Source organism: Sorex fumeus, unplaced genomic scaffold (assembly GCF_029834395.1).
Source record: "Sorex fumeus unplaced genomic scaffold, SorFum_2.1 ptg000136l, whole genome shotgun sequence".
Lineage (NCBI taxonomy): Eukaryota > Metazoa > Chordata > Mammalia > Eulipotyphla > Soricidae > Sorex > Sorex fumeus.
Genome location: NW_026606193.1, coordinates 2,948,426 through 2,962,371, shown reverse-complemented (window position 1 = coordinate 2,962,371; position 13,946 = coordinate 2,948,426). Strand labels below are relative to the sequence as shown.

General features: G+C 56.6%; 1 protein-coding gene across 1 annotated transcript; it reads right to left on the bottom strand.

Annotated features, from left to right (window-relative positions):
- Positions 1-6,742: 6,742 nt before the first annotated feature.
- Positions 6,743-9,255, bottom strand: ATOH1 (atonal bHLH transcription factor 1). Its single transcript, XM_056106640.1, has 4 exons — positions 9,211-9,255; positions 7,613-7,969; positions 7,055-7,558; positions 6,743-7,015 (listed from the first exon to the last, which is right to left on the bottom strand). The coding sequence occupies exons 1-4, from the start codon at positions 9,253-9,255 to the stop codon at positions 6,743-6,745; spliced, it is 1,179 nt and encodes a 392-aa protein (XP_055962615.1).
- Between the last annotated feature and the right edge of the window lie 4,691 nt (positions 9,256-13,946).

The following is a 13,946-nucleotide window of genomic DNA, read 5'->3' as shown; positions in this document are numbered from 1 at the left end:
GAGCCCGGCAAGCTACCGAGAGGATCTCGCCCGCACAGCAGAGCCTGGCAAGCTCCCCGTGACGTATTCGATATGCCAAACACAGCAACAACAAAGTCTCCAATGGAGACGTTACTGGGCCCGCTTGAGCAAATCGATGAACAACAGGAGGACCGTGACTGTTGTGTAGTCTGGGAAAGGTATAGATCCCTGCTTTTCTTAAGTTCCCACTAGTTCAGGTTTTGACTTCTCTCAAAACCAGGGGACAAAACTCTGGTCTTTCTGCACGGATACCTTTATGGCTCCAAGTGTAGCTGCTTTGGAGGAAGCTCAGGCCTGCGACATATGGTTTGGGTCTCCAAACCTTTTTTTTTTTTGGTTTTTGGGTCACACCCGGCGATGCACAGGGGTTACTCCTGGCGATGCACAGGGGTTACTCCTGGCGGTGCTTAGAGGACCATATGGGATGCTGGGAATCGAACTTGGGTCGACTGCGTGCAAGGCAAACGCCCTACCCGCTGTGCTATCTCTCCAGCCCCTGGATCTCCAAACCTTAAAGCAACACGGTCGGGTTTCCAAGAAGGCATGTTTTTCTGTTTTTCTCTTCTAGAGAAATGACGGATCATTGGAAGGCAAAGAGGAATGCCCAGACAGCGTTCATTGTCATGGGCAACCCCCAGAGAGCCCCAAGAAAGCTCCTTAGGCCCTGTACGGCTCCATTGGCAGCAATTACTGAAGGAGACCTGTACAAGCTCTAGGGTTCTTCCTTGATCCACCAACACCTCTCAGCTAGAAGAGAAACAGCAATCCCTCCACAGTTGTTTCGGGAAACAGAGATTCTTCCTGAATCAGAAGGAATTGGCCCTGTCTTCCTGCTAACCTGTATAACTGCCCCTTTCAGAGGGCTGCCACTCTCCATCTCCCTCAGGCAGAGAAGCAGAGGCCTACTCCTTTCCCAAGGAGTAGGACTCCTCTCGATTCTAGCCCTTCCCTCACCAGCACCCCATTTCCACTAGTTTATCTAACCAGGAATATGGGCAGTATTGGGAGAAACCATCTCTGGAAAGAAGAGTGTGTCTAGTGACCCCAAAGGGCGCTTTGGGAAATCCTGATCCTCAGATCTCCTTTCACACCCTGCAAAAGGAAGGAAAGAAGGAAGGAAGGAAGGAAGGAAGGAAGGAAGGAAGGAAGGAAGGAAGGAAGGAAGGAAGGAAAGAAGGGTAAGAACTGGGCGAGGGCTGGTCGACCAGTTGACCTTTGATTTGATCTTTGAGTTTGGCCTTCAGAATTGCTGGTGGCATTTTTGGGGTAATATTGACATTGGATTGGGGGTGTTGGCTTGAATTTCATCTCTATGGGGAGGAAACTTCTTTGTCATAGGCTGGCTGTCCCTGGCGATGGGGGAGCCGGGAGCCCCTTAAACTGAATCAATCCCTATACTCTTTGCTTGTTTTGTTTTAGAGAACACGGGACACGTGTAGGGCGAGGAGCTCTGGGCCTAAGATACTGGCTTGGGAATGCGTAGCCCGACTCTTCCGAAGGAACCGTGAGAGAATAAAGGTCTCACAGGGGAAGGCCAGTGACCAGCCCGACTGTCTTTCCCACTGGACATCTCCCTGCGGAACGAGGCGGGGATCGGGCTCATGGAGGAGGGAACTCGAGAGGGCGGCGCGGTCGGCTGGTCTCTCCAAGGCTGGGGTGCGCCGGGAAGGGGTCCTCCGCAATGCGCGCTTCGGAGATGAGGCCTGCGGGATGCGCGCGCTCAGAGGCGCCCTTGGGACTGCACGCTCCGAGGCACCACCGGAGATGCGCGCGTGCTCGGAGGCGGCGCCGTTTGCGGATGCGCACTCGCTTGCGCCGTCGGGGATGCGCGCGCTCCGGGGTACCGTCGGGGATGCGCGCGCTCGGAGGCGCCGATAGGGATGCGCGCCCCTGGGCACCGTCTGGCAGGCTCAGAGGCGCCGTCGCGGGGCGCCGTCCGGGATGCGGATGCGCTGGCCCCGATGCGCTCGGCGTGCGCGCTGCAGGGCGCATCGGGTGTCCGCGTCGGGCCGGGCCGGGCCCCGCCTGCCGCCTGCCCCCCTCCCCTCCCCTCCCCTCCCCTCGGCTGCGCGGGCCCGGCCCGTTGCCCGGAGCTCAGCGGGCAGCGGCTGCTCCCGCCGCGCGGTCGGGGGAGGCGCGGGGCCGGGCCGGCGCGGGGGCGGCGCGGACGCTCCTCCCGCCGAGCGGGGCGGTGGCGGGCGCGGAGGGCGCGGGCGCGGCCGGCGGGGGTCCCCCGGGGGCGGCCTGAAAGGACCGCGCGCTCACCAGCTGACAGCGCGTGCCCCGCTCCCGCCGCGGCCCGCCCGCTATTGTCCGCGCGCTCTAATTAAGCCACCCCCACGCTCCGCGCCGCCCGTCGCCCCCGCGCCCCCTCCCCGCTCCTCCGCTCCCCTCTCCTCCCCTCCCCTCGCTCCCGGGCCCTTAACCCGTTCCTTCTCGCGCCCGGGACAGCCGCGGGCCGTGCACGGCCTGGACGTGAGCGGGGCGCGTCCGCCCGGGGGGCCACTGGACCAGCTTGGCCCCTGGGTGCGCCCACCCTGCCGTCCGATTTCCCCTCGCTTCTCCCCAAATTAATCCAGCTCAAGAACCGGGAGTGAACTCTGAGCTGTCCCTGCTGATGTTTCTAGATTGCCCTCGAGGAGTCTGGAAGTTGACGAGGGCGATGGAGCCTTGGCATCTCCAACTGGAACCGGAGTTGGGAACTGCCGAGGACTCAGGGTCCGCTCTCTCTGTCTCTCGAGCTCTCACAGGCTCGGAGGTGGGAGGCGGTTGGAAGACGTGCCTTCCTAGAAGGCTCCCAACTCGCTCCCTTGGCTCCAAATTTAAATCGCCCCAAATCAATAAAAAAAAAAAAAAAGGCCTAATGAAACCGGTCCTGCGTTGATTTATTAAGGAAGCGAATTACCCCCTCCCCATCCCACCCCCGACCGCCGCCGCCGCCCCCCAGATCAAGCCGGACTGGCAGTTAGCAGTGTCCCACAGACAACGTGAAAAATCTTGCCGGTTGCCAAAAACGGTCTTTCTCGAGCGCTCTGTGCAACGAAATGAGTTTCCTCAAAGGAGCAGCGAAGTCCTTCGTAAATAAAAAGCGGCCGTGAGAGGCGAAGCCAAGACAAAATATACAGCAACACGCAGAAAGTACGCGAGGCTCTAGCCAGTAACCATCAAGACTGCAAAGGGCTGCCCCATGATGATTTCTCTCTATCTTCTCGACTTTCAGAAACGCTGCTCCTTTGTTTGTTTGGGGGATATTAAGCACGCTTAACTTGCGCACAGAGCCGATTCCTTTGCTAGTATCTTGGATACTTGGATCTGACTTTGGAAGGTAGAAGCTAATTGCTAATAATAGAGAGAAAGGACCCAGTCAGCATGGCAGGAGTGGGCTGGCATATGGGGAATGAGCACTCAGAAATACTCAATATTCACGTTTCCAAAATATTAATGAGATTATAGCAACCTGCAGCTCTACGTTACAGCTTGTTAATGGAGTGTAAGAAAGCGAGCTGCCAGACATTTGTCATGCAAACTCCAACCTTAAAAATGGAAATGTGATTGTATATCTCTTTTCAAGAAACGCCAGCATAAAAAAGAGGGCAGAAATGGAAGGAAGGAAGGAAGGAAGGAAGGAAGGAAGGAAGGAAGGAGAGGACGTTCAAGTCCTCCTTTGAAGTTTGAGTTCTTCATTTACCACTGAGTGATCTGGGTTTTTGTGCCTGTTCTGAGAGTTTAGAAAGAATTCCTATTCACTTTTCAGTAGTGTGCTGTAAACTCCCCTGCCTAATTTTCCATGGAAATTGCTTTTCTCTGAGAAGAAACGAAGTTGGCATCATCTCTAATTCATACATGGTAATTAATATAAAAATATGAATAGCTACTCATTATTGCACAAGATCATAAAAAAATCACACACCCTGAACCTTGTTGTTCCTATTTATAGTATTTTTTTAAGGGAGATATTGGTGTCTACATCGACCGACTGTTCAGCAGCTGTGAGCTGGCACTCTGGATACTGGCACTTTCTAGGGGGGTAATTTCGGGGTGAGATGGAGACCAAAGTTTTTCATTTACGAAAGAGGAAAAGGAAGATGCCCCAAATGTCATTTCTGTGCCAAAGTTTCTAGGAGTTCATGAAAATTAACTCGGAAGCCTTCCCCTTCCTTCTGATTGATACAATAGGAGCAAAGATGATAGTTTGGGAAAATGAAATATAGTTTTCTTTGAGGGGAAAAAAAAAACGATCATTTTCCTGGCTGTTTCCGAGTAGGCGAAGCAAGAGGATTTGGGTCCTCGACTCCAACCCCCCCCACCCCCCCACCCCACCCCACCCCACCCCCGTGTGAGCACCCAGACACACGGAGCCGACTGGCTATTCGAAATCTGCCCGTGCCGGTCCGCAGAGCAGCCCGAGAGCCCGCGTCTCTGCTTCTGGCGAACAGGAGGAACCGTGTTGGCCGCAATTGCTTGATTGGTTCGGCAGCTGAAGAGCCCTGATGTCTATCGCGAGCACTGCAAGCCCCGGGCCGCCAAAGGTTATCTACGGAACAGGTGCCAGGTTTCTGCCCCTGGAAAGTGTCTGAGCCGCTGCTGCTCGCTTCTTTCAGAGAAGCTTTCAGAGGCTCTCGGCTTCCTCTGTCATTGTGGCTTCAGCAAAAAGCCACGGATACCTGGGGCCTTGGGAAAGCAGCTCCAGGCCCCCCCTGCTCAGTCAGAAACACTCCTACGCCAGGGTACTTTTCCTGCAATCCCAATTAGTATATGTGTAATAGAAACAGCCTTCTCTAATTCCTTCCCTCCCTTCCTTCCTTCCTTCTTTCCTTCCTTTCTTTCTTCCTTGAAGGGGGGAAACACAGCTGGTGGTGCTCACAGCTTACTCCTGGCTTGATGCTCAGGGATCGCTGCTGGCAGGCTCCTGGGACCAGATGGAGTGCGGGAATTAAAGCCGGGTTGACCGCGTGCAAGGAGAACACCCTGCCCACTGTACTATCACTCCTCCTCTCTCCATGCCCCTATCATTGTTTTTTCCAGTGAAAAAACACAAAACATAACAAGATCTGGCTCAAAACCAACCTCTCAAACTCAGCGATGTTCATACAGCGGATAACGGTCCTATCCGATTTTCAGTCTTAGAGGTTCTACTCTCATACTTGACAATCAAGTATCTCGCAAATTCTGCTCATTTCTATCTCCACACAGTTCCTATATGAGCCTTCTTAAAATACAATCTTAAGACCAGAAACACGGTTTTCCTTAGTAGGGACTTGGAGATGAGAGCCACAGCACTGACCGGGTCTGACTCCAATTGGCTCCAAAACGTAGCTAAAAGTTTTTCTACATAGAATCAAAGACAAAATCGATGTGAACATTATTTTTTTATACTGGGAGAAGCAAAATTGTTCGGACAAAGAAGTATGAGGTCGGGGCAACAACTTTCTAGGACAACCGCAAATTTGTAATTTTTGAGTCAATAAACCCTACGCTCAAGTTCTTTTCCATTGTTCTCCGTGTAGTCTTTTGCATCTTAACTTGCCACATGCAAGCCATCCTGTGTACCTCACACACACACACACACACACACACTTTCATGACGGATGCATATTTGAAAATGCCTAAACTTTTCTCTTGAGTCTCTCACTCCTGGCTAGTCCCTAGGAGAACCTGCCTCTCCCTTCGCAGAAATAAGTGAAAAGCTCCTGGTTACTCCCAGACAAAAGTGCTGTACGTGCGGAAGAATTTTATGCCACAGTTAAAGACTGGAGTGCGTTCTGTGGAGGGTTTCTGGCTGGGACTTTAACAAGGGACGGCAAAAACTTCATTTCTTCTAAACCAGAAGGCAAGAATTTGCATGTAACAGATTTCGTTCAGGTCTCCAGAGTCATTATTAAACGTGCTTTTCCATGCTCATAGAACAGAATAAGTGACCAAGCACAGTCGTTTTCACGTTTATTTTTTTTTGTCATTTGCAAGTGGAAACACATAAAACAATGGCAGTTGGACTTGCTAAATGAAAATAAAATGATCTCATGTAGAAAACGTAAAAAACGAATCAAGTAAAAACGGTAGCAAACACGCGATAATAAATAAGTTTTCTAAGGTTAACAAAGCAAAATAAAATGGACGGGATGCTTTTGACACTACTAGACGTGGAGGTCTGTTTTTTTTTTCTTTTTGAAAACTTTTTCGCTTTTAAACAAACATTTGCAAAGAGCTAAGGATCGTAAGTGGCCCCCCTTGGAAACAGAACAAGACTGGTCTGCAGTTGGCAGTTAGTTCGTTCGTTCGTCCTGGAACGGAGCCGCGGCTCCAGCAGCGTTTGGGTAAAGTGCGTGCACCGAGTTTTCCGAAAAGCCGCCACACGGTTCTCCGTTCTCGGTTCTCGGGACCCGACCTGCTCGCCGGGCGGTTCGCGCGCGCTCTGCAAACCTCCCGGCCGCCGGCCGCCCGCTCCCGCCGGGTCCCGTCGTCCCCGAGCCAGGCCCGCGTCCCGGGGGGTGGGCAGCGTCTCTGTGGCCTTTCCAAACGCATCCTTGCGAACGGGACGCTCCCCCGCACCGGTGCGCGCGCGATCTCGGGGAGACAGACGTTAGTTAGCAGCGTGTTGGCAGGAGAGACGGGCCGGCCGCGGGGCGCACCCCGGCCCCGGGGCCCGGCGGGTCCCCGACGTCCGTCCGTCGGTCCGGCGCGGCGTGGCGTGGGGAGCGCAGGGGGCGCGCGCGCGCCCGCCCTAGGTGGCCTCGTCCGAGTCGCTGTAGTGGGAGCGCGGGGAGAACTCGCCGTCGCTGCGGTGCGAGCGCGGGGACGTCTTGCTGGGGTCGTCGGGGCCCGCCAGGCCCTTCTGCGCCACCACGGCCGCCAGCGCGCCGCCCTCGAAGGCCGCCGCCAGGTGCAGCGCGCCCAGGGGGCCCGCGTAGCCGCCAACGCCGCCGCCGCTCGCGGCCGGGGCGCGCGCGGGGCCCGGGGCGCGCGGGGCGCGCGGCGCGCGGGGGTCGCAGCCCGGCTCGGGCGCGGGCGCGGGCGGCGGCAGCGGCGGCAGCGCGGGCGGCGGCGGCAGCAGCGCGGGGCCCGGCGGCGCGGGGTCCCCGGCGGGCGCCTGCAGCAGCTCGGACAGCGCGTTGATGTAGATCTGCGCCATCTGCAGCGTCTCGTACTTGGAGAGCTTCTTGTCGTTGTTGAAGGACGGGATGACGTTGCGCAGCTGGTCGAAGGCGTGGTTGAGCCCGTGCATGCGGCGCCGCTCGCGCGCGTTGGCCGCCAGCCGCCGCTGCTTCTGCACCCCGCTCGCCGGCGCCGCCGCCGGGACCCCCGCGGCCCCCGGCAGCCCCGCGCCCGCCGCCGCCGCCCGGCGCGCCGCACACGCCGGCTCGCGCGCCCGGCCCGGCGCGCCGCCCCGGCCCGGGGTCCCGCGCGCGTCGGGGCCGCCCCGGGCCGCGGGGCCGCCGCCGGGCGGCTCTCCGGGCTGGGCGCGGGCGGCGCGCGCCGGGCACAGGCCGTGCAGCGCGGGCAGCCAGGCGCGGGGGTCGCCGCCGTCCAGCAGCGCCAGCTCGCCGGGGTCCCGCGCGGCGGCGGCGGCGGCGGCGGCGGCCCAGGGCAGCGCGGGCGGCGGCGGCGGGCGCGACATCGCGGCGGCGGCGTCCCCGTCCCGGTCCCCGTCCCGGTCGCCGTCCCGGGCGCGTGCTCCGCCGGCGCCCGGGGCCGCCGCCCGCGCCCCTTTAAGGCCGGCACGCGCCGCCGCCCCCGCGCCCCCGCCCCCGCCGGGCCGCGCCCCCGCCTCCGCGCGCCGGTCGCGTGTGGCGCAGCCAATGGGGGCGCGGCCCGGCGCGTGCGGGCGCCCAATGGGCGCGCGGCCCGACGCCACCGGCCCGCGGCGGCCGCCCGGGGTGGGGACGCGCGTGCGGGGCTCGGGGCGGGCCGCGCGGCGGGGGTGCGCGCGTGGGCGTGCGCCTGCGGGACTCTGCGGGTGCAGGGCGTGTGTGCGGTTGTGCTGTGTGCGTGTGAGTGTGTGTGCAGGACTGCGGGTGCAGGGTATGCGCGCGGGACTCTGGGTGTGCGTGCGTGTGCCTGCGTGCAGGACTGTGCGGGTGCAGGGCGTGTGTGTGTGTGTGTGTGTGTAGGACTGCGGGTGCAGGATACGCGCGCAGGACTCTGTGTGTGTGTGCGCGTGCGTCCGTGTGCCTGCCTGTAGGACTCTGCGGGTGCAGGGCGTGTGTGCGGTTGTGTGTGCGTGTGTGTGTGTGTGCAGGACTGCGGGTTCAGGATACGCGCGCAGGACTCTGTGTGTGTGTGCGTGTGGGCGTGTGCGCGCGTGCGTCTGTGTGCCTGCCTGTAGGACTCTGCGGGTGCAGGGCGCGTGTGCGTGTGTGCAGGACTGCGGGTTCAGGATACGCGGGCAGGACTCTGTGTGTGTGTGTGTGTGTGTGTGTGTGTGTGCGCGCGCGCGTGCGTCCGTGTGCCTGCCTGTAGGACTGTGCGGGTGCAGGGTGTGTGTGCGGTTGTGTGTGCGTGTGTGTGTGCAGGACTGCGGGTGCAGGATATGCACGCGGGACTCTGTGTGTGTGTGCGTGCAGGACCGTGTGTGCGCGCCCGTGGGACGGCGGGTGTGTGAGTGCGTGCAGCACTGTGCACGTGGCCAGGCGTGCGCGCGGGTCCCTGCGGGCGCCCTCTCGGTGCTTTCCAAGCGGACCTGGCGCGCGGGGCGGTTCCAGCGCACTCAAAGGGGCCCCGGGTGCCTGCCGAGTCGCCCAGCCCGGCCCCGCACCCAGCGGCCAGCCCGGTCGGACCAGCACAGACCTGGGTGCGGAGCTCCAGGAGGCGGACCCGGGAGGCCCCAGGACCAGGAACGGCCCGGGTCCAGCCCGCGGGCAGGTGTCCAGGGCCCAGGCGACCCCGCCTTCTCGCTCTGGCACCCCTCAAATACCCGCCCATGTGGCACCGCGCAGCCCCCTGCATCTGGGGCTGCGTGCCCGGCCCCGCACTCACGCGGACACCGCACACCCTCCGCATGACAACATACATCGCACACACCCCACAGCACACACCCCAGACTACGCACAGCAAGCACGCACAGACTGCACCGCGCTCATCCCTACACCACACACCACACCCCACCTGCACACAGCACACACGTACCACAACACACTTGCGCTCACCACACACACCCCAAACTTGCACACACCGCACACCAACACCACTTACCTTATATGCCACGCAGACGGCACACAGACCACACCACTCCCGCATGTACGACACACCACACACACCAACACACACCGCACACCATATAGCGCGCACCACACAGCACAGACACACGGACACACACGGCACACCACACACACGCACGCCGCGCTCACTCTTGCACACAGCCCGCACTCCCGCGTGTGCGCGCCCCCCTCTGTGGGATTAGGAGGCTCCCAGCGCACACCCTAGCGCCGGGCAGCCGCGCCTTGGTCCCCGGCGCGCCCCGGGGTGCTCTCCTGCCCGGTGCCCGGCGTCCCCGTGGGTGCTCTCCTGCCGGTCCCCAGCGCGCCCCGGGGTCCCCTCCTGCCCGGCGCCCCCTCTGCCCCCACCCCGTGCCCTCCTGCCCGTTCGGCGGGGCAGAGCCGGGCTGTTGCGCTCGCTGGCCCAGCTCCCCGGCGAGGGCAGGGCGCCGGGGGCTCCCGAGGAGTCCGCTCCGAGGGTCGGGACCCGCAGGCCCTCAGGGCGGGCTCCTTGCAACCAGCTAGCGGCAGCCCCAGGGACCCGCGGCTTCTCCGGGATGGACCGGTCCTGGGCTAACCTTGGTCACCGCCTGTGTCCTCTGCATCAGGAGCAGAGCAGGTCCTGCCGGACTCTCTCTGGACCCCCGCCCCGCGGAGCGTCTGCGTCCCACCGGAGTTGGCGTTCCCGTTCCCGAGTCCTCCAGGCACGCCGCAGGGATGCTTAGCTGTCCTTCCCCGCCTTGCCCCCGGCTGGGGCACAAAACAGGAGCAGACGTTAAGAATCTGGGCATGGGGGACGCTCCCGTGTGATGTGGAACATTGTATGCGGAGAGCGATGGGGTTAACATTATTGCATACCACCGTGCCCACAACTAAAACTAAATAAGTAAAAAATATAGAAACGATGAAGGACTGAAGAAAGAAAAAGGCAGAGAGGCTAGCCCTGCGCTCAGATGTAAATATTTACTTAGATTCTGCTGAAATGAGTGAGATGTTTCAGACACCCGGAAATATCACAACAGTCCAAATCTAACCTCTGATGAGGACAAAGAAAACTGATCACTTGACTTCCCATTAATCGTTGCTCAAGCGGGCAGCAGTAACATCTCCATTTGTCCCTGTCGCGTGCTAGTGTAGCCCAATGGTGGTGTCTGTTCGTCCTAGGAACACGAAGAGCCTCAGACTGATAGTTCATGATCTTGATGAAAAGAAAACTCATCTGGTATATTTTTGGAGAGAAAAAAAATTCCCCAACTTTAGGTAATTAGGAATCAACTATTGGAATATTGGAATCGACTACTGATGCCGATTCTCTTAGTACTGCTGCCATAGGAAGCCAGTTACTTTAAAGATAACTCACATGGGGCTGGAGAGACAGCACAGCGGGTGCTGTTTGGTCCCAGTATCCTATATGGTGCCCCCAGCACTGTCAGGAGTGATCCCTGAGGGCAGAGTCAGGTATTAACCCCTGAGCACTTACGGGCGTGGTCTCCAGACCAAATTAACAGCAACAACAATGAGAGTGGTAACTGTTAGTAGCTATGCGTGTCAGAGAAATGCAACTTTCAGAAAAAGGATTACTCACCTTTACTTTATATACATAAAGTACTACTGTGAGTAGTCTGGAATGGTGAGTCATGCATGCAGTATCTGGTTAGTCAGACATTCACGGCCTATCCCCTGAAAGTTACTCCTACTTACTGGAAGGTACTCCTAGGTACTTCTGCATGATGCCACCACCAACTGTGTAGAGTCCTCAGACTTACACGGGCTTGTTACCTCAACATTTTTTTCTGTGACTTGACAGCGCATCTGCCAAATACTCACTTTCCTCTGAGTTTAGACAGTTTTATGAGACGTAGCTGAATCATTGCCAAATCATACAGATCATCAGCACTAATTTTCAGGGGTAGAAAACCCGGAGTAAAGTGCGCGGAGTCAGGCTAGAGAGGGCCACTACCCCTGCAGAGGCCACGGCAGTGGGTGACCACTAAGTCCCGAGCATGTCCCAGGGGTGGCAGCTCAGAAGACTCTGGCAGCTAAGCAGAGAGAGGAGTTCTGTGTTCCTACAGGGTGAGAGGAGACCTGGGTTAGTAACACCCAGAAATATTCTTGGAAAGAGTATTTGAGGACAATTAGAGTAAGTTTTTTTTTTTCACCATCAAAGGAGGAGGTTACAGATACAAAAATGGAGAGAGTGTGAGATTTGGAGATTTTGATATGAAATATGGGTTTCAATACGTGTAGAGTAATAAATATAGATAGTATAGATGAAAGTGTCTAAATATATTCCCTACCTTTTTTTTTTCCTTTTCATTTTCAGGGTCCAGATAAGCAATGAGCAAGCTAGATCCAAGATGTCGATTTTTAAGTAAAACTGTTCCTGGCAAAAGAACCTGCGTTCTTGGAGAAATGGGTGGATGGCAGGGACGAGGCATAAAAATCATGACGTATATCATGTTGGTAAGTACCATGCTGAGGTCGCATGTCTGAAGTGAGAGTGCTCAGGGAAGGATGGGGACCTGTGCACAGAATACAGGAGCTGTTTTGAAGAGTCTTCTGCTAATAAAATAGGACAACAGAAGCTCAAACTATGTAATAACAATAGATTTCCTGGCCTTGAGAAATCACAATCACAACCATCCTGTTATTCGTCGAGTGCCTCGAGCAGGCCCCAGTAACATCTCCTTCGTCCTAGCCCTGAGACTTTTAAAAAAAGCGCCATATTCAAGGCTCTTTCAGAGTTAGGAAAATGAGACCCTTCATTGTTACTGGTATTTGGCATATTGGGTACGCCACGGGGAGTTTGCCAGACTCTGCCGTGTGGGCAGGCTACATTCATAGTCTGCCAGTTTGTCCAAAGTAGAAATGAGATAATAAGATGTCGTTTCCGGGAGCTGGGTTTTGTAGTCTCTGGGTCTTGTCCGTTGATGGGATTACACGGTGCCAGAGGGCCAGTTGGTGGGTGTGACCCCCGCTTACTGGAATTTGGAGGATCTAGGTGGAGGATGCTCAGCCCCGATCCGAGTATGCTTGGAGATCTCAGCCCCAGGACCTGCGTACCTTTGTTCCTCTGCCGGTACCTTCATGTGTGTGGAGAGTGGTCGCAGCATGGGGGTGGTCTTGAGAAATAGGTCTCTGAATCCTTAGAGACTAATATAATATAAACTGCATTAAGGGTTTGTTAATAATAAAGATATGCCTTGATTAGAAATGGAGGACAACGTTATCTACTGCTGTAGGGAAGAAGGCAGAGGCAATGTAAGTGACCAAATTCATGTCACCGGCATTGGGACAAATCAAATTTGTGTGTGATCATTTGGGTGCGGATAGCACAGCATCCTCAGATCGTTACTCCCAAAGATGCATACCCAAATCCAGGGAAACAGGAGTTCCTTCTAGTTTGTCTTTTTGGGGGGCCTTTCAGGTGCTGCACAGGAAGTCCAGGGAGATTCCCGGCAATTGTCAGGAAACCAGCCTTGCGCTTTCACGCAAAGGCCCAAGTGTGCAGCACTGCTCAGCCCTTGGTTCCAGGGACGGCTCAGCCCACCTTGGAATCGCGCAAAGTTTTCAGGGCTACAGGTAGCCGTGCTGGGGGTGAAAAGGTTCCAGAAGGCTCTAGACCTACACCAGGTAATCAGGGGAGCACGTGATTCCAGGGACAGAACCAGGGTTGGGTGACACTAACGGCATGTGTCCCAGCCCCTTACAATCTCTCTGGTTCCCTTAGAGTTGTTCTATAGGGCCCATCTGGGCTGGTTATCCCAGACCCTGGGCTGCCTCTCTGGTTCCCTTAGAAATTAACCTGTATGGACTGGTTATCCTAAACCCTGGACTTTCTGGTTCCATTAGAAATTAACCCATCTGGACTGGTTAATTCTTTTCTTAAAGTTGTCTCCTTGTTGGGGCTGGGACGATAGCACAACAGGTAGGGTGTTTGCCCTGCACGTAGCCAACCCGGGTTCGACTCCCAGCATCCTATATGGTCCCCTGAGCACCGCCAGGAGTAATTCCTGAGTGCATGAGCCTGGAGTAACCCCTGAGCATTGTCGGGTGTGACCCAAAAAGAAAAAAAATGTTGTCTCCTTGTTGATTTTCTTTGCGATTTAGTTGATGCTCCTGGGTGGGTCTGGAGCATTGACATTCCCTAGTAACTACTGGTCTGCTATCAGTGTCAGTCTTTAGGTCTGATGATAATTGCTTTATCTAATTTGCTGCTACTTTGTCTGGCACATATATGTATAGGTATGTCCTCTTAATCATTATAAAATGACTGTCCTGCCCCTTGCTACATTTTTTAAAGCCTTGCATCTTTTTCTCCCCTTTCCCATCCATTATTGTTGTAGATATTCTGATGGAAGAGGTCACACAAAGTTGTTTGCGATACTTGCACACTTGGAATCACCCCGAAGTTATAAACCCTGAACACATAGTGGTCATGGACACTTCGCAGCTTGAGCAGTACAGGAAATATGGACTATGATGGTGACCTCCAAGCTTCCCATATCCCTGCCCCCATCCAGTAGGCTGGGTTCCACCCCTGGCTGGCTCTTTAACTGTAGTCCTGTGACGTCGTAGGGGTCAAACCTGTGGAACCTCCAGCATCCAAGACTCATCAGCATGTTTTAGTCACCTGGGAGTGGGGGGGCGGGGGGGACACACGTACCTGGCACTGCACGACCTCTGAGCACCACTTTTATGGTCTAAACAGGGACAATCCCACATGCAGAGTTG